The sequence below is a fragment of the Rhinolophus ferrumequinum genome, chromosome 9 (genome assembly GCF_004115265.2).
Source record: "Rhinolophus ferrumequinum isolate MPI-CBG mRhiFer1 chromosome 9, mRhiFer1_v1.p, whole genome shotgun sequence".
In the NCBI taxonomy this organism is placed as follows: domain Eukaryota; kingdom Metazoa; phylum Chordata; class Mammalia; order Chiroptera; family Rhinolophidae; genus Rhinolophus; species Rhinolophus ferrumequinum.
The window spans coordinates 16,469,813-16,493,945 of record NC_046292.1 but is presented as its reverse complement, the minus strand read 5'-3'; the positions used below and the strand labels follow the sequence as shown (position 1 = coordinate 16,493,945).

Below are 24,133 nucleotides of genomic sequence, written 5' to 3'. Positions count from 1 at the left end.
TGGAGCATTGTCACTGGGGTGGTGGAGGGTTCTTGCGGCTACTAGTAGCGGCTGTTTGTCAGGCGGAGCAATAAGAAGCCACTCCATCCTGTGACCCACCAGCTTTGGGCTGAGCTCAAAGGACTAGACAAATGGATGGGCTGCGCTCAGATCATCCCACTGTCCCTGGGTGACAGGCCAGGTGGAAAAATCATCCCTGGACCACATGAAACAGGTAAGGTCAGATCATAGTGGACATCAAGGAGTGACACCATATTGGGGTCATGTGCACCGAGGGGACAAAGTTTGGAGGAACAGCCATATCAGCAGTCTCCTGTCTCTCTCCAGCACCCTCCTTCCCGAGTCTCAGCCTTCTGATTCATGAGTCCCCGAGGGTGGGCCCCAGTGAAGAAAAATCTAGCTGGCTGAGGGTGTTGGAGCGGGAGGGAAAGGGCGGCTGTCATTCAAATCCCAGTCTCTTAGTCATAGAACTGCAGAGTTTTACTATCAGACAGACCTGTGTCCGAATCCCAGCTCTGCCATTTCCTGCTTGTATGACTTATGGCCTTGGGTAAGCTACCTTCCTTCTCTGTACCTGAGTTTCCTCATCTGCACCTCCCACCTGGGCGTGGGGAGGGTTCTGAGACAGAGGTGTATGACACAGGGCCTGCATATCATTGGCACTGTCTGCGTGGTGGCTGATAGGATTCTGTGTCCCCAGACTCTGCGGAGACCACTGGGCATTTCCCACCTGTGACCCCTAAACTCAGAGCACCTGGAAGCATTCACCTCTCAGCTTGTCTCACCTCCCGTCTACCTCTTCTCTTCCACCCTCGCTGTCTCCACCTCTTGGTCAGGAAACTGAGTTCTCAGAAGCCAGAACCCAGCCAAGGGGGACCTTGATCCCTCTCCCTTTTTCCAACAAAGAGCTCGCCTAGCCTGAGCCCCAGAGCCACGCTTGAAGGACATCAGGTCAAGAACGCATGATGCCTTAGGTTAAAGCAACATTAGGATTCTTCAGAGCATGGTTGTTTCTTGAGTAATACGGGGTTTAAGGGCGCTGACTCACACACACACACACACACACACACACACCGTCAAAAATCCACATGTAACTTCAGTAGTACCTCAGTGTCCACAGGGGAATTGGTTCTGTGACCCCCTGTAGATACCAAAATCCACACATGCTCAAGTCCTGTACCTAAAATGGTGTAGATCGATGCATAAAGTCAGCACTGTGTATCCGTGGATTCCCAGCCACGGATCACAAAGACTGTTTTTGATCCGCGGTTGGTTGAATCTGCGGATGCAAAACCCGGGGATACCGAGGGACTAACTGTTGAAAAAAATCTGCGTGTACGTGGACCTGCGCATTTCAAACCTGTGTTGTTCAAAGGCCAGATGTACAGAGATTATATATCGTTCTTAGAAATTTGTAGTTATTTCCAATTTTGTTTTATGTTTATATCATATTTAAATAATTTCTTAATGCTCGTTCGTGTCTACCCTAAACTATTTTAAATAAAGAGCTCTATTTTTATAGAAAAAGGCAGAATTGAATGGCAAAGTGTGTGCTCTAATTTCTTCATGGCTTCTTGCCACTCATCTAGGTGTTTAGACCATAAGAGTCTTGGTTTGGCTCCCCAGCAGCTGACCCACAGGTGGGGATTTGGGAGTACAAAGCAGTGCCGTGATTCCAGAAAGCACCAATAGAGGAGTAGGAAGCCAGACAGGGAAGGCAGCCTGTCCAGGTGCATCATCAAACAGGTCACTGCCCCAGGCGACCAAGTCCCCCTGAGGGTCTTTGCGAGTTCAGTGTTGGACCTTCCAAATTTGTTATGCCAGTGGCCGGAGCTGGGGAATTTATGTACCAACCCCCATCAGTCCTGTGTAGAGGGCCACTCCCTCCTGCAGAGTTGCAGGTACACTTGCAGTTGGAATCCATCAAGGTGAGTGCACAAGAAAGAGTGCCATGGTGGTGGGGGTGGGACACCATATCACCTGCTACGGTGAGGCCAGAGCTGTGCCCACCACCCTGGCAGCTCACCCTATAGCCACTATGTTCCATGGAAGGTTAGAGAACATCCAACAAGGTGGGCCTTGCAAACCCAAACTCACTCCATTATATGTCTGAGGAGGAGGGTCCCCCAGCTTCCAACAATTCTGTCAGGGCCACCTGGTAACTGTCCAGCACTGTTCTTGCAGATTTGTCACTATTGACTGGTACCAGGGTAGGCGCTGGACCCAAGCGGAGCTGATCCAAGTCCCTTTCCCTGGAATTCAGAAGTCTCGTCTGGCTGGACCTGAAGTACGTGCCAAGTAAGTGCCAGGCCACTACTGCCCCATTTTCCACTCCGAGGAACAGGAAAGGCCGGAGTGCAGAAGAGACGAGAAAGAGGTCGCCACATGAGCTGCCAAGATGAGAAACATGACACCCTGGTTCCGATCCATTCCTGTGGCCCAACGGCAGCCCGTCCTCGGCGTCCCTGAATCCTAGTTTTCAGCCATCTCCCAGGGCTTTCTAGTACTTATGACCAAATATCCTTGCCAATTCATATTACGTGCACATTGCAGCTCGTTGTCAGTTTGGGGCTTCTGCCCCCTTGAGTGGATGTGTAGGTCCTTTCCAAAATACAGGGCAGAACTTCCCCTCCGGGTGATCACCAGCTGCCTCCCACCCTGCCATCCCAGGCCAGGTCACCTTTTGAGCTTCTCTTGACCTGTTTGCCACCACCTTCTGGACAAGGGTGGAGTGGGAGGCCTGCCCCACGGCATAGGCTCTTACCAGAATGGTGCTCAGGGCAACTGGGACAGGGGAGGGGTGGGGTAATGGATGTCCCATGTGGAGAACACTTTCGGGAAGGGACTGTTTTCCTCCTGGCACAGGGTGGAAACTTGGTATTGAATAAATGAATGAAGGAATTGATGTATGAATTGGAGTCAGTAAGGGACAGGCCATGGATGACTTCCATTTTAATATGACTAACTGAAATTGCAAGAGGGCCAGAGATCTTGCATTAGATGATACCATTCCAGACCCCAAATTCCTGTCGTATGTGGATGACTGTTCTTCAACCCAGTATCTGGTCCAAGGTGGGGGCGAGGCGGGCAGGACCAGAGCTGCTCAGTGAGGGAAATGTCAAGGAAAGGGACAGAAGTGGAAGACAAGACAGTACCTTAATCCCCTAATGATAATTTATTACTTCCTATATGATTTAGTGCTTAATCAATGGCTGCTTGCTCACATCTTCCTTGAGCTCATTCCTGTGTCTACAAAGTGGGGTGAATGTGATGAGAGATAAAACACACACACACACACACACACAGGCCAGAAGTTACATCTATATCTAAAGGAATGAGTCATTTCCATGAGTCAGTTATTCAAGAGATACTCGTTGGTGCCAGGACCCATTCTAGCCCAGGGAGCCCCTCCCCTCGGCATGTGGTGATGCAGGATACAGAGGTGTGACAGCTCTTTATAAATTATCAAGAGTCTTTCCCCTCTCCCGCCCTTACTGTCTCTCTAAGTAGGTTCGAAGAAAGTGGGAGTCCGAAGATAGGAACGCCTCAGCATATACCATCCAGGTGAGGGGAGGCCCCCTCCAGGTGTCAACGCCTCCAGGTGAGTCCCATCGGTTCTTACAGTGCATATATCACCCCACCCTAAGCGTTAGCTTCTCTTGATACTAAATAGACCATCTTGGAAGCCAGATGCCAACAGGAGCTCAGAATCCCACTTCGCATCTCCGAGCTGCAGGCCACTGCACGGAATGCTCGTCTAAACAACCCTAATTCCGCCTCAGTGCCTAAACTGTAGGAGGCCTGCACTCCCCTACCCCTGGAATTGGGCCTCAGGCACTAATGCGGACTCAAACTGAGGAAACATTTATCACTGTCCTCATTGCCCCCTCCCACCATCCCCACGCCTACACACCCAGGAGTCTGGGTTTTTGCAAAAGTTTCAAGGGACCTCACTTGGTCCTTGGTCCTCATGTTGTAAGAGGAGACTCACTGCAGGAGGTCTCCTCCCCAGAGACAGTCAGGAGACATCAGCTTGTCTAACCTTCCCAGCAACCCTGAGGAGTAGAGACTATTATTTCCCTTTCGTAGATGACAAAGCAGAGGGTGAGAGATTAAGCAGCCGGCATGTCGCAGGCAAGTGGCAGAGCTAGGATTTGAACCCGGGTCTGTCTGCCCAGAGCCCATATTCTGCTTACTTCCTGGCTCCCAGGGGCCGTATGAAACTGCTCCCTGAATCCTGGCATGAGATGTCGGGTTTTCTTTATGTTTTTATGAAACGTGGTCTTGTAAGCATATAATACACTTTGGGAACTCCTTACCCTGAGAAAGAGCTGAAATTATAAGCAGAGTCACTAAGTGCTGAGCTGAATTCGTGCTTGTGTCACCAACAATAGCCGTGAAGGGAATTCTGGGTGGTCAGGGGAGGTTTCCATCCCCAAAGTGACAAAGAAGCAGAGGCCATTCAAATTCCAAGGGCCCTTAGAGGACTTCTAGACCAAGCCTCCTTTATAGACAGAGAAACTGAGGCCTAGAGAGGGGACAAGACCTCAAGGTCACCTGGAGTCAGGTGCAGGCTAAGGACAAGATCCAGGCCCCCAACCTGGTACATCTAAATCAATATCTCTCACTGACACAGTGTAGGTTTGGAGACTCCAAAGTAAGTCTGATTCTCAGGCTTTCCTCTAAGAGGTTCTGGTGCAGGTTGCCAATGCTTCCTGCCTTATTCCCGTCCATGAATGATCAGGGATCCCCTACAGGCGCTCTCACTGCTGTCACCAACCACAGAGATGTACAGCACTCCCTACCTCCCCCAAAGCACAACCCACTGCCTTTTGAATCCCTTGCTTCTGCATAACAGGTTCTGGAGTGCCTGGGTGTTGAAAGAAGGGACAGTAGCAGGTCACATTCCTGAGTATTTGCCATTTTAGGATCTGCTTTTTCTGCAATTTAGGGATATTCCACAGCCAGTAGTGAAGCCCGGACTAGCGCACCCTAGCTTACTTGCTCATTCAGCAAATATCGCCAGGTACCTGCTCTGTATCAGCTCGTGGTGGACATGGAGATATTAAGCAGAGCATGTGACACTCTTTGTCCCCGTAGTTGGTAACAGGGAAACAAATAACATGGTGCAATAGACAATAGGATGGGGGAGAGACAGGGGAGCACAGGGCTGGGGCTCCTACACTACCGGGGGGGAGAGGCTCGCATAGGGAAGCCTTCCTGGAGGAAGTGAATTTGAGAAGAGGTCTGAAGAAGGAACAGGAATCAAACAGAGAAAGCGGGGTGGAAAGGGTGTTCTGGGCAGCAGGTGCACCTTGCACAGAGGCTCAGAGGCAAAGCAAGGCAAGGTGCGTTGGAGAAAAGTATCCAAGAAAAAACAAGTGCATTTTCCTGGCAGTCTGAGCCAGAGAATCAGCCGGTCGATGTGCTGCTGTAAAAGGTCCATTCCATAAGTGAATGCTACACAGTTGCTCTATGTTCAGCCACGTGGAGGGTACAGAGAAATACAAGGGGTGCTCTTTGCACTCAGAACATTTTCTCCCTCACTGGGGAGACAAGAACCACTGAATCTTAGGGAGCAGACAACGAGATTATCTGGGACCACCTCCCAGGGGTCCCAGCCTCTCGCTGAATGCATCCAGCAGCCAAGAGCAGCCCCACGTCAAGTCAATCACACCATCATAATGAGAGCTATTTCCTTAAATAAATAAAAACCTGTCTCTTTCATATGCCCCCTCACTGCCCCCAAGTTCTCTTGGTTCGAGGTAGTTACACAAAAAGGCACTAGACTCTTCTCTGCAACAGTCCCTCCGATATTTGAAGATGGTCCTGTTTCATCTCACCTGCTGACGAGTCTCTCCTTTCCAGTCTTGAGCAGAGTACAACTGAAGAATAATGTTACGACAATGCCAACTGTGCAGCAGGCCAGAGGTCTAGAAAGATTTTTGAAGTGAGACTATGGTGGGCTGAGCTGTCGCGACCATCGTGCAGCACGGGCTTCGAGGACGAGGGAGTTTGGCCAAGCAGAATGACATCTTCGCTGAGCAGGTTGAAACTTCATTGTCCCATTCAGGAATTTTGCCCCCATCTTTAGCACAATAGAAAGAGTCACTGAAGTCTGAGATTTTTTTTTTCCCCCTAACCTTTAGCAGGTCCCAGAACCCAAAGGCTCAAGATAAGGGTGTCTGGGCTTCTCGCCTCAACATCCTAGGAAGAAAGCTATTCCCATCCCTTCGTCCAGCATGAGGGACCTGCTTTGATACGGGGCACAGGAGGGGCAGTAGACATCTTATGTCTCCTCCTGCCAGAAGAAAGCCAAGGAATATTCTAGAACATATTTTCTGCTCCCTTATCCAGGGTCAATCCCTCACAATGGAATTACTGGGGCAAAAGGTATGCACGTGTTACAGGCTTTTGATACATAGTGCCAAATTGCTGTCTGATAAGGCTGTATATCATGGATTCTTTTTGCCATTTCTGCCTCTCAGCTCCCCAATAAACCACTGAAGAGTCGTGGGGTGAATCAGCCACCAGACCAGATAAACAAGCTGGCCTCTCACTGTTGCTATTTTCTGCAACTAGGAAGGGAACTCCCTTGGATCCCACCCACAACCTGGAATTCCGAAGCACCCAGGCCAGGCACCTTTGTACCTGCTTACCACTGCTCAGGTCCCACCCTCCCCTGCTTTCCCCGCCCCAGCCCGGGTGGAGCCAGCTGCCAAGGCGGCAAAGCTTCCCAGCCTTTCCTTGGCGCGACCCAGAGTGGAGGCTAAAAGAGGGCTCTGTGCCCGCCCCAATGAGGACGCTACTGACCATCCTCGCTGCGGGATCCCTGGTCGGTGAGTGTCCATTGCCCCGTGGCCCCCTTACCCAGGAGCCAGTGACCAGGGTATCTCCCTGCACCCCACCCAGCCCAGGACGGCCAGTTTCAGTTTCTTCTCTACTCAGGCTGAACTGGATGCTGAGTTTCCCTGGAGAAGTGCTTGTAGCTCAGGTTACTAGGAAAGATGAGAGGCCTCAGACCCTGGGTTCTTCCAGAGACACAACTGAACCTCAAGATTCGGGGGTGCAGCCAGCTGTCTGAACTGGGGTGCCAGGTTCCCTACCCCAGTGGGTGGAGAATTGGCTTGAGGTAGATGGACATCCTTTGAGGCGTCAGATTGTCCTGGTAGAAGTTATACCGTTTGTTGCTCTGCGTCTGGCTGGCACTGGCCTGACAAGGGGACACAGAGGAAGGACGGGTGGACAAAGCTTGAGTCTGGCCGTTGCCTCCCTCCACACCCTGTGGGGGCCCCTGCAGTCCCTCTTGCTAGATGTGAAAGAGTATTTTCTCCCACAGTGGCCAAGTCTGCCGCATTAATAGGTCTTGAAATAGCAGGGTCCTTTTGAAAACAGGACTAAAGGACGTAGTTTTCAAATCCAATTAGGTGGATGTTTTGATTCACCATTACGGAGAACTTTCAGGCAGACATGTGAGATCCTAGATTGTGTCCATTCCCTGAGAGTTGATCAAATTCCGGGAACTTTCTCAGGAAGCGAAAGCATAGTCCCGACTGTAGAGGGGGAGATAGCCTGTACAAGGCCCCTTCTAGGTCAAGTGCAGGGTGGGCACATGAAGGGCCAGAGCTTCCCAGTCCCCTTGCTGATGTCCCTGGCCAGTGCTGACTGGATCTAGTGTCTCCAGCTGCTGCCCCGGCTCCTCCTGTCTGTCCTCCTCCTGGCATCACACGGGGCCCAACACATTGGTCCTGTGATGAGCTAGGAAGACATGGGGCATCCCCAAGAGACCCCAAGAGATCTGTTCCTTTAGACCCCCATCTATCCAGTTGGGAATCTTGGAGGCTGCTGGCCCTTTAAGATGGGGCGCCCAGGGAAACAACTCTTAGGAGATTGTTAAGAGTTAGTAAGGTTACCCAGGGAAACCAGGTTCCCTCACCCCAGCTTTCTTAGGATGATTCCAGAGCATGCTGAATTGTTTGTTTTTCCTCAGATTCCCAATTGGTTCACACACACGCAAAATTTTTTTTTCATAAAAATGTGAAAAAAACTTCCTTTTATAAAGTCTATCAGTCTTTTGTTTTTTTAATTTTTTTAGTGGAGAATATTGGGGATCGGTGTGTTTTTCCAGGACCCATCAGCTCCAAGTCAAGTCGTTGTTTTCAATGTAGTTGTGGAGGCCGCAGCTCACTGGCCCATGTGGGAATCGAACTAGCAACGTTAGCGTTATGAGCACTGCGCTCTTAACTACTGAGCCACCCGGCCGCCCCCAGTCTGTCAGTCTTGACAACACATGTCTTTCCAGGATTTCACAACATAGACTTTCACCCAGGAAGTAGAAATAACACAGGTTGAGGGACAGATGATGGATTTGAGGAGGAAAAAGGAAGAGTGAGTGGGATGGGAGGAGAGGGGAGAACTTCTTAGCCCTCAACACCTCTTAAAAGAAGGGGGACCAGCCAAGGTCCACAACCCCACATCAGGAAGCCAACTTCAGTTCCCTCCTGAAAAGTGGTGCCAATCTCCACCAACCTGGCCCATTACCTCCCGAGCATGTCCCTGCCTCAGCCAACATCTTCCCCCCAACACACATAGCCCACCAGAATCCTGAGCCCAACCAGCAACCTTCCCACTGCAGACTCTAAGCCACCACTAGGGGAGGCTAAGCCCACCTCTAGACAGACCCTGGCCTCCTCCCAAACCCCACTCTGTCTCTCTTTCTCTCTTACCCTTGACCTCACCACCCCTCCGGAAGCCACCATTCAGTTCTGACCTCAAGTAGACTCCCTCCCTCAACTTCAGACCCAGCCCTGAATCCAGGACCCTTCCTTCCAGAGCAGATCCTAATTCTGCCCAGACTCAGATCCAAACAAGATGTTGGCCACACCTTGGGGCTCAGCCGCACAGCCATCACATTGGACCTCTAGTCCCATACACCCCATTCTGGGGGCTCCAGGGATCCTGGAACACAAGGATTTCGGCCGCTGCTTGGCCTGACCAACCCAGATTCAGAGAGGAGTGCAGCCTTAGATTTAGCCAGTGGATGCACAGCAGGACTGGGCTGTCCTGTCCTAATATTCTTCCCCATCCCCGTAGGTGGCCCTCAAGCCCATGGACCCCTCTTGCAGAAGTACTGTATGTAGACTTGGAGTGGGGGAGTAAATAACTATCCCCTCCCTTATACCTTGTGCCTGCTGGTGCTCATGGTCACATCCAGAGGGAGTGCACACACATATCAAAGACACAGGTACACACAAGGCCTCAAGTCCACTAGGTCTGCACCTGTTTATTTCCCACCCAGTCAACCAGCCCTTCTGAGCATGCTCAGAGCCAGCTGCCAGCCCTAGTCGCCATTTCCCTGCACCCTCTTCCTTTCTACAGACCAAATTTGGAGGGCTGAGAGAAGAGTTTTACAAGTCGAAGGCTGTCGTTTACAGTGAAGATTGCTTTGGAGAAAACAGCCCTCCCCAAACCCCTTCTTGAGGCACTGGCCTTTACTGCCCTTTCCTTGATATAAGCAGCAGTAGACCAGGCAAAGGCCTAGGCTGGAAGAGATGGCCCTGAACTCCTTCAGGGCCAGCTTTTCCCCTCCTCTCTCTCCTCACCCTCCCTAAGCTGGTCCCATTAACAGGAGTTCAAGCCACTGAGGCTTTCCGCAGAAGAGAGGGTAAATAGGACAGACCCCTCCCTATATGGTGAATCTCTTGCTTTCCCAGGTCCCCTCCCCTCAGACTCAACACACTCATATAAGAACCTACTACGTGCTAAATGCTTTCATGGACATTGCCCTACTGTATCCACCCCACAACCAGTCCAGCACTGTGATGAATATTACAGGCTCTGTCACATTCTAACTGTGACCCTGGGCAAATAACCCTCTCTGAGCCTCATGTTTTTCTCATCCATAAAATGGGGATAATGACAGTAACTGTCGCATGAGGTTATCTTGAGGATTTAATGAAGTAAGAGGCTTAGCCCTGTGCCCAGCACTTCATGTGCATTTCATAAATGTCAGCTGCTGGTGTTGTCATTATTGTTTATATTTCGGTAAGTCAAATTATTCTCATTTTAGAGATAAAGTGAAGTTCTGATTGCTTAAGCAGCAAGGTCACCCTGCCATATGTGGCCTCAGTCAGCATCCCTCCCCACCACGAAGTCCATATGACTGCAGAAGCAACTTTTGCCTCCCTAAGAAGGCACATAGTAGGTGGGCAGGGATGGGTTTAGCCAGCAGAGAGGCAGGAATTCATAAACATCTTCTCCATCCTTGGTTGAAATTATTGATTCTGGGCAAGTTACTTCTTAGACATCTTAGTTAACTATCTCTAAAATATGGGCGAGGATACCAACTTCAGATGGTGTTAGGAAGTGAATGAGAGACAACAACAAATGTAGGCAATGATGTGGAGTAATTGGACCACTCAAACATTGTTGGTGGGAATGTAAGCTGGTTCAGCTACTTTAGAAAACATCTTGGCAGTTCTTCAAAAACTTAAACATAGAATTACCATATGACCCAGCTAATCCACTCCTAACTATACACTTAAGAGAACTGACAACATATGTCCACTTGAAAATTTGTACACAAATGTTCACAGCAGCCTTATTCACAATAACCAAAAAGTGGAAACAACACAAATGTCCACCGACTGTTGAACATCCACCGACTGGATAAATAAAATATGGTGTAGTCATACAGTGGACTATTACTTGGCCATGAAAAGGAAATCTAGAAGATATTGCACTATGTGAAAGATGCCAGACACAAAGGCCACATATTGTATAAGTCTATTAATATTAAAAGTCCAAATAGGCAAATCCATAGAGACAGAAAGCATTAGTGGTGGCCTAGGGCTGGGGGGCGGGGAGGAAGACAGAGTGACTGCTAATGTATGGAATTTCTTTTTGGGGTGATGAAAATGCATTGACATTACATAGTGGTAATGATTGTACAACTTTGTGAATATGCTAAGAAACCACTGAATTGTGTGCTTTAAAATGGTGAATTTTATGGAACGTGAATTATAGCTCCATGAAAAGGAAACTAAGAAGTAAAGGAGAGCAGTGATAGACAGTGATCAGTCTCTGGTGAGTGGGTGCTAGTTCTCACTCCCCCAGTCTAATAAATTGGGCAGTTTATAGAAGGCTGGGGGGGGTGGGGTCCATGAGCCCATCTGCTCACCCTGTTCCCACTTCCTGCAGTTCACATTGCTGAGGAAACCTCGGATCTTCTTCAGCACGTGAAATTCCAGTCCAGCAACTTCGAAAACATCCTGACTTGGGACAGTGGGCCGGAGAGCGCTCCAGATACAGTCTACAGTGTCGAGTATAAGACGTAGGCTTCCCTCCCAATACGACCTCTTCTAACTCTGCTCTGAAACCAACCCCTCCAAGAAAATCTCCCTCTTCCTTATGTTCCCACATCCCCCACCCAGACTGGTGTTACACAGCGCCCCCACTCAAATATAGCTCTGCTCTTTTATGGGTTTTTTTTTTTTGCAGAGAGAGGAAAAATAATGGTTAAAAGTGAGGGCTCTAGAGTCAGACTGCCCAGGCCTGAACACCCGCTCTCACCTATATAACCTTGGGCAGTTGGATAACCACTCCAAGCCTCAGTTTCCCCACCCATAAAGATAGTGATAGTACCTTCATCATAGGATTGTTAGGTGGATGAAATAAGACAGTCATTGACACCAGTGCCTGGCAAATAATTGTTTCATTATGATTGATGAAACTAGGTCGACAAAAAGTTGTGTCCACGCCCTCCAGCCCATGCTCCCTTTCCTATGCAAGGGAGGAGGGTTGGCACGGGCTCGGGAATCTGCAAACCTGGGTTTCGTTCCTGGTCCTGCCACTTCATCCTATGACAAGTCACTTGCCCTCTCTGAGCTTCAGTTCCCTCATCTGTAAAGTTGGCATAACAGTGCTTGCCGCAAAGGATTATGGCGGCGCTGGGCCCAGAGTGTGGACTCAGGACTGGCTGGGTTCACATCCTGGCTCCCCACGGCATGCTTCAAACACCTGGACAAATTTTACTGCTAAGCCTCGGCTTCCTTATTTGAAAAGGAAGGAGAATAATGTATGAACTTCACAGGATCGATGTGAGGACTAACAGATCATACACATAAAAGGCCTGGGACACAGAATGTGCTAAGTAAATATTTGATATCATTATCATTATTAATAAACCACAGGCCTGATGCCAGGCCTGTTCATTAAAGTTGTGCTCCAGCCCCTCCCTTGCCTACAGGTACGGACAGAGAGAGTGGCTAGCGAAGAAGGGCTGCCAGCAGATCACCCGGAAATCCTGCAACCTCACCATGGAGACGGGCAAACTCAAGGAGCAATACTATGCCAGGGTAACCGCCATCAGCAGGGGAGTCCGGTCAGCCCCCAAGATGACTGACCGGTTCAACTCACAGCAGCATAGTGAGTAGGAGCCCCTCTTATTCCAAGGCGGGGAGGAGGATGGCCCAGAAGGGCTCTGCCTCTGGGGGGTGGGGGATGGGGCTTGGGGATGTGGCTTTTAGGGAAGGCGTCCTGACTGGAGAACATCCCATTGCACTCGTTCATCTTTGTCCATCTCCGTCCCGACCTCCCTAGTTCAGACCACCTTCATCTTCCCTCGACTACAGCCGAGGCCTCCGAACTTGGTGCCCCCATTTCTCCTTTGACTCTTTTCCAATCCTTAGTCTGCTCTCAGCTTCAACATCATCTCCTAAGTGAGCGCCCACGCTCCCAGCCCTCAACCTGATTTCACTAGATCACCAGCTCGTATTCTCTGTCACAATAAACTGTTCGCTGTCTTCATAGCTCATATCCCAATCTGCAATGATTGTGTTTGCTTACTTGTGTATCCTCAGCCACCCACACTGACACATGAGCTCAGTGAGGGCGTGTATAGGTGGAGAACGCACTGTGTTCCCAGCCCTTAGCAAAGTGCCTGGCACGTAGGAGATACTCCATGCATAATTGATGAATGAATGAATGAATGAATGAATGAATGTGTTGTCAAACTCTCCTCACAAGTTAAGCAGGTGATGTTCACTAACTGACTTAACAGCCACATGGTTTTTTAAGAAAATAAAAATTGAATTAAGCAAGTTAAATTTATCTTTTCTTGTCTTGTTCAATTCATACATGTTTCTTGTAGAAGTTTTGGAAAATACAGAAATAATGCAAAGACAAATAAAAGCAGCCCAAAATAATCTGAACACTTAAACATAACCACAGTTACTAGAAACTGTATGTACTCTTTTGTAATCTGGTTTTTCATATAATGGTATCTTTTCATATAATGGTTTTTCATGTAATGGTATCTTGTTTTCTTTTGTTTTTCATATAATGGTATCACGAACATTTGCTCATGCCCATTAAATATTTTTCCACAGTATGATATTTCACAGCTAAAAATGATGCTTTCCAGAGAGGTACTCTGATTTACTTCCCTAATTCACTTTTGAAGACGTTTAACTCAGGGGTTTTTTGGTGTTTTTTTTTTTTATAAAGTTTTATTGGAGAATATTGGGGAACACTTTTTTTCCAGGGCCCATTAGCTCCAAGTTGTTGTGGTTGTGGAGGGCGCAGCTCAGCTCCAAGTCCAGTCCCCGTTTTCAGTCTTTAGTTGCAGGGGGCACAGCCCACCATCCCATGCGGGAATTGAACTGGCAACCTTGTTGTTGAGAGCTCGCGCTCTAACCAATTGAGCCATTCGGCTGCCCCTCCAGAAGCTCAACAGCAGCTCATTGTCTTCGATCCAGTTGTGGAGGGCGCAGCTCACTGGCCAATGTGGGAATTGAACCAGCAACCCTGTTGTTCAGAGCTTGCGCTCTAACCAACTGAGCCATCCAGCCGCCCTAACTCAGTTTTTCAATTTTATAAACAACATGGAAGTAATCATTCTTTTAGCTCAGTTGTTTTTTATCTTGAAGGTCAATGGAGCCTTGAAGGTTTTTATAAATTACTTTAAGGGGAGTGGGATTCATGAATCCCTGAAATTGAGGGATTCAATATTTTTGTATATATTACATTTTGGAGGACAGAAGAGTCATAGGATTTATCCAATTCCCAAAGGGGTGTGCAAACCAGTAAATGTCATTTGATTATTTAGAAAGTTCCATCTGAAGAAAATTAAACTCTTAGACCTGGTCGTCGAGGCTGAATCAATAATATTGGGTTCCCCAAACATTATTTAGGATATGTCATTGAAGTGACACCAATCCCCAAAGCTATCATTGCCAATAGCGGGACAGATGCTTCAGGCAGACTCAGGTGGGGATAGATGGATCCGGATGTGTGGGGGCTAAGCCAAGGGCATGATCAAACTAGGGGGCCAGCAACCCTCTCCCTGGGTTCTTCCTACTCACCCTTGGTCATCCCTTTGCCAGCCTTAAACCCAAATACCAGTTGCTTGCAGAACTTCTCTCTTCTTGCCTGATTTTTTAGCTGATTCTTTCAGAAGGAAGCATAGTTGGGGCTGGAGTGGGAGGAGCAGGGAAGCATTCATTTCCCACGGCCCAGGGCAGCCTCAGACACTACTGACAGATTCCGACTTTTTCTTTTCCTTTTTTCTGTCATCCTTTTTCCAGCTACCATCAAACCACCTGACGTGACCTGTATCCCCAAGGTGAGATCCATCCAGATGATTGTCCATCCCAGCTACACGCCCATTCGTGGAAAGGATGGCCACCAGCTAACCATGGAGGACATATTCAATGATCTGTTCTACCACTTAGAACTCCACATCAACGACACGTACCACATGGTAAATAGATGTGCCACCCTGGTCCTTCCCTGTCCAGGAAATCATTTCCCTCTCAATTAGATCTGCATTGCTTTCAGTAAAAAGATGTGTTATCTAAATTAGCATTTCCCAAAATATGTCCACCACCTCTCTCTAGTACATTCACACACACAATAGCATGCTAAAGTCTCTGACAAGTCCTGCAAAGACTGTTTTCAATTTGTTTCATACAACCTCTCTCGAATTTATTTGACCAGAGAAACTCCTTTTATTTTGAGCTATATATATATATATTTTTTTTTTTTTTAATTTTTACCTAATCCTTTCTAACATCCTGGGGAACAACCTCAATTAACAGAATATCCTCAGGTGTCCATTTTGGAAAATGCTGGAATCAGTTGCTACTGATGTAGTTCTTTTTGCTGGCTCTCCACTATTCACGGGAGCTGGGTACAGGCAGTGTCTTAAGATCAGCAATAATAAAAGACGGATGACAAGGGCATTAATTGTCAAACAACATACAAGTTATATCTTTTTGTATTCAGAAAATACATAGTATTTCCCCACAGCATGTGCCACTAATCCATAATTCCACTAAATGGCTATGCCCTCTCTCAAGGAGTTTAGAACCTAGTGAGTGGGGACGGAGTTAAAACAAGAATTCAGACAGGTGGAGGGAAATAAGGGTACTATGTTGGGCACAGTGGAGGCAGGGAAGGGAGAGGGGCAATGGCAGTTCAGAGACATCTGGCAAGACCTCTAGAACAGAAAACCTTCTGGTGCCAATACCAATTTCTGAGGTGTGCCACAGAATGTATGCTTATTACGGCACTCAATCCTCACCAAAACCCTGTGGGGGAGATACTATTATCTTCATTTTCTGAATGAGAAAACAGAGGCTCAGAGAGGTTAACAGTCACTTGTTCAAGATCATTTAGCAAATAATAGCATAGTCAAGATTCAAATCCAGCTCTGTTCAAAGCCCACCTCCCCCCCCGAACCCCCCCCCCCCCGCCCGCCACACACACACACAGGCCTATACTGACCCACAATGATCACAGAGAGAAGCAGGAAAACTTAGGACATTGTTGGAAAGCACAAAACTTCCCAGTTTGACCAGAGCATTGGGACACATAGAACAATTTCGCAAAACATGGTCCCAAACCAATGGCATCAGAATCTCCTGCAGCATTTGTTAAAAATACAGGTTCTTAGTCCCCGTTCCAATCTACATAATCAAATCCAACAGCTGTCCCCCTGGGAGCTGAATCTTAGAGGGCAACCCCAGTACTTCTTACCCACCCTGAAGTTTGAGAAGCACTGATGGAGAGGAACCATGGGAGCTAAACTCCAGGAAACAGGCTGGGGCTATGCTCTAGCGATCTGGGATCGTGGATGGAGGAATCGTTATTTATTTCAATAGTCAGTGGGAGCAATTCCAGATTATTGAGCGGGGAGGGGCCTTATCACAACGACTTTTTGGTAAATATTTGGGGTTTTACTGAATATTTTGTTATTAATTCTATAATTTAATTCAGTTTGTGGTCAGAAAAATACTCCATATGATTTCAGTCCTTGTAAATTGATGGAGACTTGTTTTATGGCTCAGCATATGGCCTATCTTAGTGAACATTCCATGTGTACGTGAAAAGAATGTGTATCTTGTAGATGCTCGCTGGAATGTGCTATAAATATAGATTAGATAAAGGTGGCTAAGTGTGTCATTCAGATCTTCTATGTCTTTTCTGATTTGGGGGTGCTCTATTGTTCTTGTCATTGCTGAGAGTGTTACAATCTCCAACTACAACTGTGGATTTATCTATTTTCCCCTTTGATTCTGTGTATATTTGAAACTATTATCAGGCACATACACATTCATGATGGCTATAGCCTCCTGATAAATGGGTGGTGATGGTAGTGGTGGTGATAGTGGTGATGATGGTAAGGGTGGTGGTGGTGGCGGTTGTGGTGGTGGTGGTGATGGGGGGTAGTGGTGACGGTGGTGGTGGTGGTGGTGATGGGGGGTAGTGGGGATGGTGGTGGTGGTGGTGGTGGTGATGGTGATGACGGTGGTGATAATAGCAAGGGTAACAACAGCAGCTAGAATTTACTGAGCGTTTACTGAGTACCAGACACTGTTCTAAGTGAGTGTACATGGAGCTTGGTGACTGACTGGATTTGGGGATAAAGCAGAGGCAGGAGAATGGGAATGCAGTACTGCAGACTGGTCCAGCAGTTTCTGGTTTGGGGAGCTGGTGGAACCATTTCACTAAGTGCAGTAAGCCTGGCATAGGATGAGCAGGCTTGCTTGGGCTCCATATGGAGACTGCAGTGTAAGAGGAGTCACTCCGGGTTCTCTGTCAAATTCAGCACCTCGCAGGGAAGCAGAGAGAATATGAGTTCATTGGCCTGACCCCTGACACGGAGTTCCTTGGGTCCATCGTAATTTTTGTTCCAGAGTGGTCCAAAGAGAGTGCCCCCTATGAATGCCGAGTGAAGACACTGCCAGGTAAGTTTGGCTGAAGCCGGAGGTACGTGGGTTTCCTGAATTCAAGTCTTGACTGTGTGCTTTTCTCCCTGTAACCAAGGTGAGGCTTGGCAGTGCTCTGAAAAACCAGAAGGGTTATTAAAGTCAATCTTTGTTCATCCATAAATGCATTAGACGATGGGTTATCATTGCACATGTTTAATCTCCACCCTCCAGCCTATGTCCAGATTTCCTCTCTCTGGCAACTTTAGTATGTACCCTGACAAAGCAACTTCACCTTAATATTAACCTAGGTGAGATATTCTGGGAAATAATCTACAGGGGGGAGAACAGATAAGATAAAAAAAATCCCTTAATATCTTCCAAAGTCAAATAATAATAACAGTGAGGAGAATGAGCATTTCTGAATTGCTAACCAGGGACTAGGCACTACTAAGTGCAATCCTACAAATACATGGTACTGGATTCTGCCAGCAATCTATGAGGCAGGTACTATTATCATCCTCATTTTACAGGTGAGGAAACAGATTCAGAGTGATTAAGTAACTTGCCTAAGGTCACACAGGTGGTGAGGAATAGGACTAGGCCTAATTCTGGAGACCACGTTCTCACCGTTGTGCTACAATAAAAATAGTTTTGAGTCATCATCTCAGTGAGATGATGTCCCATGCTCCCTTCCTCTGGCACATTGAAACTCGATGCTCGTCATAAGCATTGTGATATTTTTATTAGTGTTTATTTTCATAGACAAATAGAAATCCTGTAACGCTCAGAGAAACAAGTTTAGAGGGTGAAAGTGATAGCAGTTGGTTGGATGGACTTGGAAAAACAGTCTCTACCTTAGTCGTCTTGTTTAGATTAATGATGTCAGTAGGTGATTTCTGTTCTAATAAACAGAGGTGAGGTGGCGGCGAGGCTGGGCCTGAGGATACAACTGCAGGTTGGTAGAAACATCATCAGGTAGGTTCTGGTTCTCAGTTTTGTTCACAAACTCAACTCAAGAGCACACAGGAGACTGAGTTCTCCACCACAGTCCCAGTGCATTAGTTTTCAGGGGAAGATATACCTGGTGGGACAGCCATTCCTGGCTCACTGCATGGGGCATGCCCGTCCTGTAGATAGGGTCATTGGGGAGACCAGAATAGAACTTGGCAAGAGGAGTACTAGAAAAAGGGAACCAACGTTACAGGCAACTCCGCTGGGAGCGTATAGATGATTCATGACCCTCTCCCTAGGACCGAACTAGACCCATCTCACCCATTCATGGCCCACCTCTGCCCTACCCAGCTTTTTGACAACATGCAGACCACTCCTGTGATACCATTTTTTTCTAAGACTGGAGCTACTTTGATATAAATCACACTTCTAGTTGGCTATTCCCTGCTGACATATAGAAGACCCCATATCCTCAAAAACAATGTTAATAAAAATTCCTACTATTTATTAAGTACTTGCTCTATTACCAAGCACTGGGTTAAAAGCTTTACTTATATTTTCTCAATTAATCTTTATAACAACACTGCCAGTTGGGGAGCGTCATCCCCATTTTACAGAGGAGGAACTCTGGCTCACAGATGTTAAGCAACTTGCTGGTAACCACACAGCTGGTCAGTGAACATAGTTAGGTTCATCTGATCCTGAAGCTTGAGCACTAACCACCACTTTTATTTATAGCTAATCCCCTCTACTGCACATTTATTCCTCTTACTTCCATTGCAGAGTGCTATGTTCTGCCCTTGCCTGCATATTCTAGGGTCTGTCTTACTCCCAGAGTCCAGAATCTCCACTTTATCTACCTCTCAGAATATCTGGGAGGGTCACAGAGCGACATCCCAGTATCTTGATGCTGGAAAGGGCTCTAGGGGTCATCTCATCCTGTACCTAATTTTTACAGATGAGGAAACTAAGGCACCTTTGTGTAGTGTCTCTGAGGCTAAGCTTTGGAGTTATACATGTCAACCCTGGCTTCTCCACTGAATAGCTGTGTGACCTTGGGCAAGGCACTGAACCTCTCTGAGAATCAGCTTCATTATCTGTAAGAAGGGAGCATCCCTGGCACTCTGTATTAGGTGGGATAACATAGGTAGAGCACCCCGCACAGTTCATGGCACATTGTACGAATTCAATAATTGCTGGCTACTGTTATTAATAAATGAGAGGTTCGTGCAGCAGAGAGAAGGATGCTCAGCATATCGGTGGCTGAGCCAGACCTCTAATACCCCACACTCCAGTGTTATTTCTATTATTTCTTCCTGCCTCCCCAGGGGTGAAATAGTATACGGGAATGTTCCAAGTCCCTATCCTATCCTGGTACAAGGAGCAGTGTTTTCCATTAGGCATGTCACGTAGAGACATTCGGGTCTGTCTTCTCCCTGGAGCGGTGCTAGGAGTATCATGTTACAGGGGACAGGGTACCACTGAAGTGGGAAGATGACCCATCGAGGTCTGAGCCACAGGGCTGGAGGAAGAGAGAGGAGTGGGCTAGAAGTAGAGGCTCCAGCAACTCGCAGTGTTCACAGTGATTGCCAAGGTCATTGGCAGCTGGTGATCAGTTCCCCAAGCCGAAGCCACACGGGGCCACGAACAGGAGGGTGACTTGGAGAGTCAAGACCCCTGGATAAAACAAATTGCCATTTTTTACAAAAAAAACTCCAACTACCTCTTCCTTACCAAGCCCTTCACCAGGCTCACTTGGGCTGGTGACAGGAAGCGTGTCATATCAAGAACTGGCTGTGCCCATCCCAAAGATGCGGGACCACAGGGAGAAGGCTCAGCTCTAAAGCCCTCAGTCGCCCCTCTCCTTCCCTTTTAAAAAGGGTGATGCCTCCGGCTCCCTCCTGAGCAAGGTCTTCCCTGATACCCAGCCCCTTACCTTGCTATGGAGGTGGGGAGGACAGAGCCCTCCCTTTGTCACTTCCCGCCCCCCCAGCAGGGAGTCAGGACTGTCCTCAGATCCAGGCAAGAGGGACCCACTTTAGAAAACCCCGTTCCGACCCTGCTCTGGCCATGGCCCTCCCCACAAGATAAAGAGTCCTTAGGTCCACGTAGATAGGTCGCCCTGTGACCTCCCTTCCAGACCACACCCTGACTACCTGGGACCCCAAAATTCCCTGTAGAAATGCCCCAAGCCTCTGTCCAGTCTAGGCAGATCTCTTCCTTGCATCCTTCCTCCTGAGGGGAGACACTCCGTTGGTGTGCAGACCTTCAGCCCAAAGAGTGGCCAATAGGTGGCTATTTGTTGGGGGACATGGATGAGCTTGGCCATGTGAGCTGAGGCTTCCATATCCTATGCGCAAAGCCCATAGCAGTATGGGATGGAGCCGGGTGGGCTAGGGGCTTCACATTTCAGCACAGTCCCCAATGAGTCCAAGAATTCAAATTTCAAACCTGGCCTTCCAGGTTGTTTTGAAAAGCACATTATTTGTCAAGGTGGGAGCATAGAGCATGTTTTACTTAGTGTGAAAATATGATTTACAAATTCTGAATATTTAGACATGCAGTGGATGGCCCTGTCTTTGAGCTCTTGTCCCAGCCCTGCAAATATTCAGGTTAGGAGAGGTTTCCCAAGCCTGGCCCTGAGAGGTGAGGGGAGGAAAAGCCCTGAGTTTGCAGCATCCACACTTGGGATGGGCCCAGCCCAGATGCCAGCCTCACCCTTCCTGCTCTGGCCTTTTTTGCTCACACAGACCAGACGTGGACCTACTCCTTCTCGGGTGCCTTCCTGTTCTCTATGGGCTTTCTGGTGGCAGGACTCTGCTACCTGAGCTACAGATACATAACCAAGCCGCCTACACCTCCCAACTCCCTGGTAAGCAGCAGTACGTGGGGCAGGAGGGAGAGGTCTGAGGAAGGCCCCAAAGCAGCAGAGGACAGAGGCCCAGGGACCCCCGCTCTCACTGAAATGCAGTGATCAGGACACAAAGCAATTAGGCCTCAGGTCTCCCCTCCATCCTAACTCCGAACGTGGCCCAGCAGGGGATTCTGAACGGGGGGCAGGTAATGGGGGGGAGTGGACTTGGAATAGAAAACCCATGGGGCTTTGAAGCTTCCACATGCAGGCAGGTAACGTAGGACCCTGGAGAGTAGGCCACTGCCGGGGTCAAATAGTGGTGGGCACTGTGGGGGCCCCGGAGCTCACCTCCTGTCTAAAGGACAGCCCAGACTGTCCCCTGGGAATACAGGCCCCGTGTGGCCAGATCTTCACATTTTTTAAAAGAGAGGTCAGAATTTCAGATTATAATGTGAAATCTCCCAATTTTCAATTGTTGGCAACTAATTTTTAAAATGTGAAGCCCTATATAAACCACACAAATCACATTGCAGCCCCGATCTAGCCACCGGCACTGCATCTGCTAAAGCACCAGGGCCCACGGCAGGCCCCATCTGAGCTACTCAGGGCTCCGGTGTGGCTTTCACCCATCTGAGAGGCTGGAGGGCATTTTGCTCAATGTGACAGCCCAGACGAGCCATTTCCAGTAAAACTCTCTTGGCCGCCCTTTATCCCTCATCCTTTCCCACCTTCCCCCTCTATCAGGCCCTTAGGGACCTGTGAGTGAGGAACAGTGTGAGCCACCATCTCCAGAGGGTACCCCTAGACGACCCCAAAGCTGAGTCACCTACTTCCTGGGTTATCTACTTGCTAGGTAACCACAGCCAAAATCTCTCTCTCTGAGACAACCCAGGCTTTAGGGCTAGCCCTCAAGTAAAGAGCCGGCAGTCCTGTCCCTTTACGAAAGCCCCAATATTTAGAGGAATCTCTAAGAGGTAAAGGGGATGTGTGGCATATGTATCTTGAAAAAGCCCCCGATGGCCTACCCCTCTACCTCCCCATGGAGGGCCTCATCCACCCACGATACCTCAGGGAGCTGAGCACAGGCCCTAACGGTGGGTTGTTTTGTTGCCGCACAGAATGTCCAGCGTGTACTGACCTTCCAGCCTCTGCGCTTCATCCAGGAGCACCACCTCATACCCATCTTTGACCTCAATGGCCCCAGCAGCCTGGCCCAGCCTGTCCAGTACTCCAAAGTCATGGTCTCTGGGCCCAGGGAGCCCCCAGGAGCCCCACCGCTGCACAGCCTATCTGAGATTACCTACCTCGGGCAGCCAGAAATCTCCATCCTCCATAACCCCAGAGTACCATCTCACCAGGCACTCTCCCCACTGTCCTATGCTCCCCAGGCTTCCCCTGAGGTCAGACCCCCATCCTACACTCCTCAAGTCACCCCTGAAGCTAAAGCTGCGTTCTACACGCCACAGTCCATCTCTGAGGTCCAGCCGCCTTCCTACAACCCTCAAGCCACTCGGAACAGCTGGCCTCCTTCCTATGGGATGTGCGTGGAAGGCTCTGGCAAAGACTCTCCACCTGGGACATTCTCTAGTCCCAAATACCTCAGGCGTAAAGGTCAGCTCCAGAAAGAGGCACCAGCTGGAAGCTGCATCGCAGATGAACTTTCTCTGCAGGCGTTGGCCTCCTTGGCTCTGGAGGAACTCCAAGAAGCCAAATCCTTCCACCAGCATCTGGGGGCTGACACAAACAGAGCACCGGACACCAACGTGCCACACAGAGGGGACCCAGAGACACCAGGGGACCTGAAGCGCCAGCTGCCTCTCCTTTCCTCTGTTCAGATCGAGGGTCACCCAGTATCCCTCCCTTTGCACACTCCTTCTATCCCATGTTCCCCCACAGACGAGGTTTCAAGTCCCTGGGGCCTGCTGGAGTCCCTCGTGTGTCCCAAGGACAAAAGTCCAGTGTCTGAGACTGAGGCTAAGAGCCCAGCCCTTCCAGCCTCAGACCCGGAGCAGCCTGCAGAGCTGGACTCTCTTTTCAGAGGCCTGGCCCTAACGGTGCAGTGGGAGCCCTGAGCAGAACCCAGGGCAAGCTGGGGCTTCTTCCCTGTCTCCACCCCAATCTCACATCCTCGCTGTCATTCCCAACCCAACCGTACTGCTCACGCAGCCCGAACTCAGGTGGGTGCCCTTGAGAGAACCAGAGGAAGGCGGATGCTGAGGCCCTGCTATGGCTGAGCTCCTGTTAGAGCAAAAAGGCACGATGAGGACTCCAGCCGGGGGAGTTACGGGCGTGCATCATGTGCAAATGAGTGTGTGCGTGAGCGCTCTGCAGGGCAGGATGGAACAGTCAGAGTGCGACAAGTTAACACACGGAGACTTCGCGGAAATCCAGGGCCCAGCTCCTCACACACCGGACGCAAAGTTCTCCAGGGGCCTGCCTCTCTCCACACCCCTATCCTGGCTGGTCTCATAATCTAAGTTGACAGCAAGTGAGGTCTCTGCCGCCTCTGTGATTCCCCAGGAGAGAAAAGGATCCTGGAAATGAACGCCTCATAGCAGGCTGGGCAGAACCAGAACAACCTGCCCTCTTGCCAAGGCCAGAGGTAGCACGATGGCAAGACTCCAGGGAGGGGTGCGGCCTGGGGCTCATTCCCAGCCAGGGCTACTGCCTGAAGTTGCACCATTTCAACTTCATTCCTCTGCCAAAGGCTGTATCCCAAGTGAAATGCAGGTCCTCCAGGGAGGGAGAGCACAGACATCCTTTCTGTCAGCAGGAGTTTCAGATCCCACTCTGAGAGCAGACTTTGAAAGGAACATGCAGCCATATGGTCCCCGAAGGAGACACAACAGTGAACTGTACTTACTTCACAACTTTGGAAACAGCCTTCGGTTTAGCCCATCATCTGGGTTCACATTCCAGCCTCATCATTTACCAGCTATGTGACTTCAAGCAAAGAAATCACTGCTCAAAACCTCAGTTTCCTCATCTGTAAATGGGCATAATAACATTTACCTCATGGGGTGGTGGTGAGGATGAAATTAAATAACTTCTGTAAAGTGCTTAATAGTGCCTGGCACCTGGGCAAAGCCCAATAAATGGTAGCTGTTTCTTGTGA

At 49.0% G+C, this 24,133-nt stretch overlaps 1 protein-coding gene across 3 annotated transcripts; it reads left to right on the top strand.

Annotated features, from left to right (window-relative positions):
• Positions 1-192: 192 nt before the first annotated feature.
• IL22RA1 (interleukin 22 receptor subunit alpha 1) lies at positions 193-24,133 on the top strand. Of its 3 annotated transcripts, XM_033113973.1 has the most exons (12): positions 193-214; positions 2,185-2,298; positions 3,511-3,601; positions 5,869-6,048; positions 6,150-6,393; positions 6,583-6,839; positions 11,200-11,332; positions 12,248-12,426; positions 14,586-14,761; positions 17,111-17,249; positions 20,915-21,036; positions 22,137-24,133. In XM_033113973.1, exons 6-12 carry the CDS (start codon positions 6,797-6,799, stop codon positions 23,088-23,090), a joined length of 1,746 nt encoding a protein of 581 aa, XP_032969864.1. In that variant the 5' UTR covers positions 193-214; positions 2,185-2,298; positions 3,511-3,601; positions 5,869-6,048; positions 6,150-6,393; positions 6,583-6,796; the 3' UTR covers positions 23,091-24,133. The 3 variants fall into 3 exon arrangements, with proteins under 3 accessions (XP_032969864.1, XP_032969866.1, XP_032969867.1); XM_033113975.1 differs by lacking the exons at positions 193-214; positions 2,185-2,298; positions 3,511-3,601; ... (1 more) ...; positions 6,150-6,393; positions 6,583-6,839 and adding an exon at positions 12,092-12,151 and having other exon boundaries at positions 11,199-11,332; XM_033113976.1 differs by lacking the exons at positions 193-214; positions 2,185-2,298; positions 3,511-3,601; ... (1 more) ...; positions 6,150-6,393; positions 6,583-6,839 and adding an exon at positions 12,092-12,151 and having other exon boundaries at positions 11,199-11,332; positions 12,230-12,426.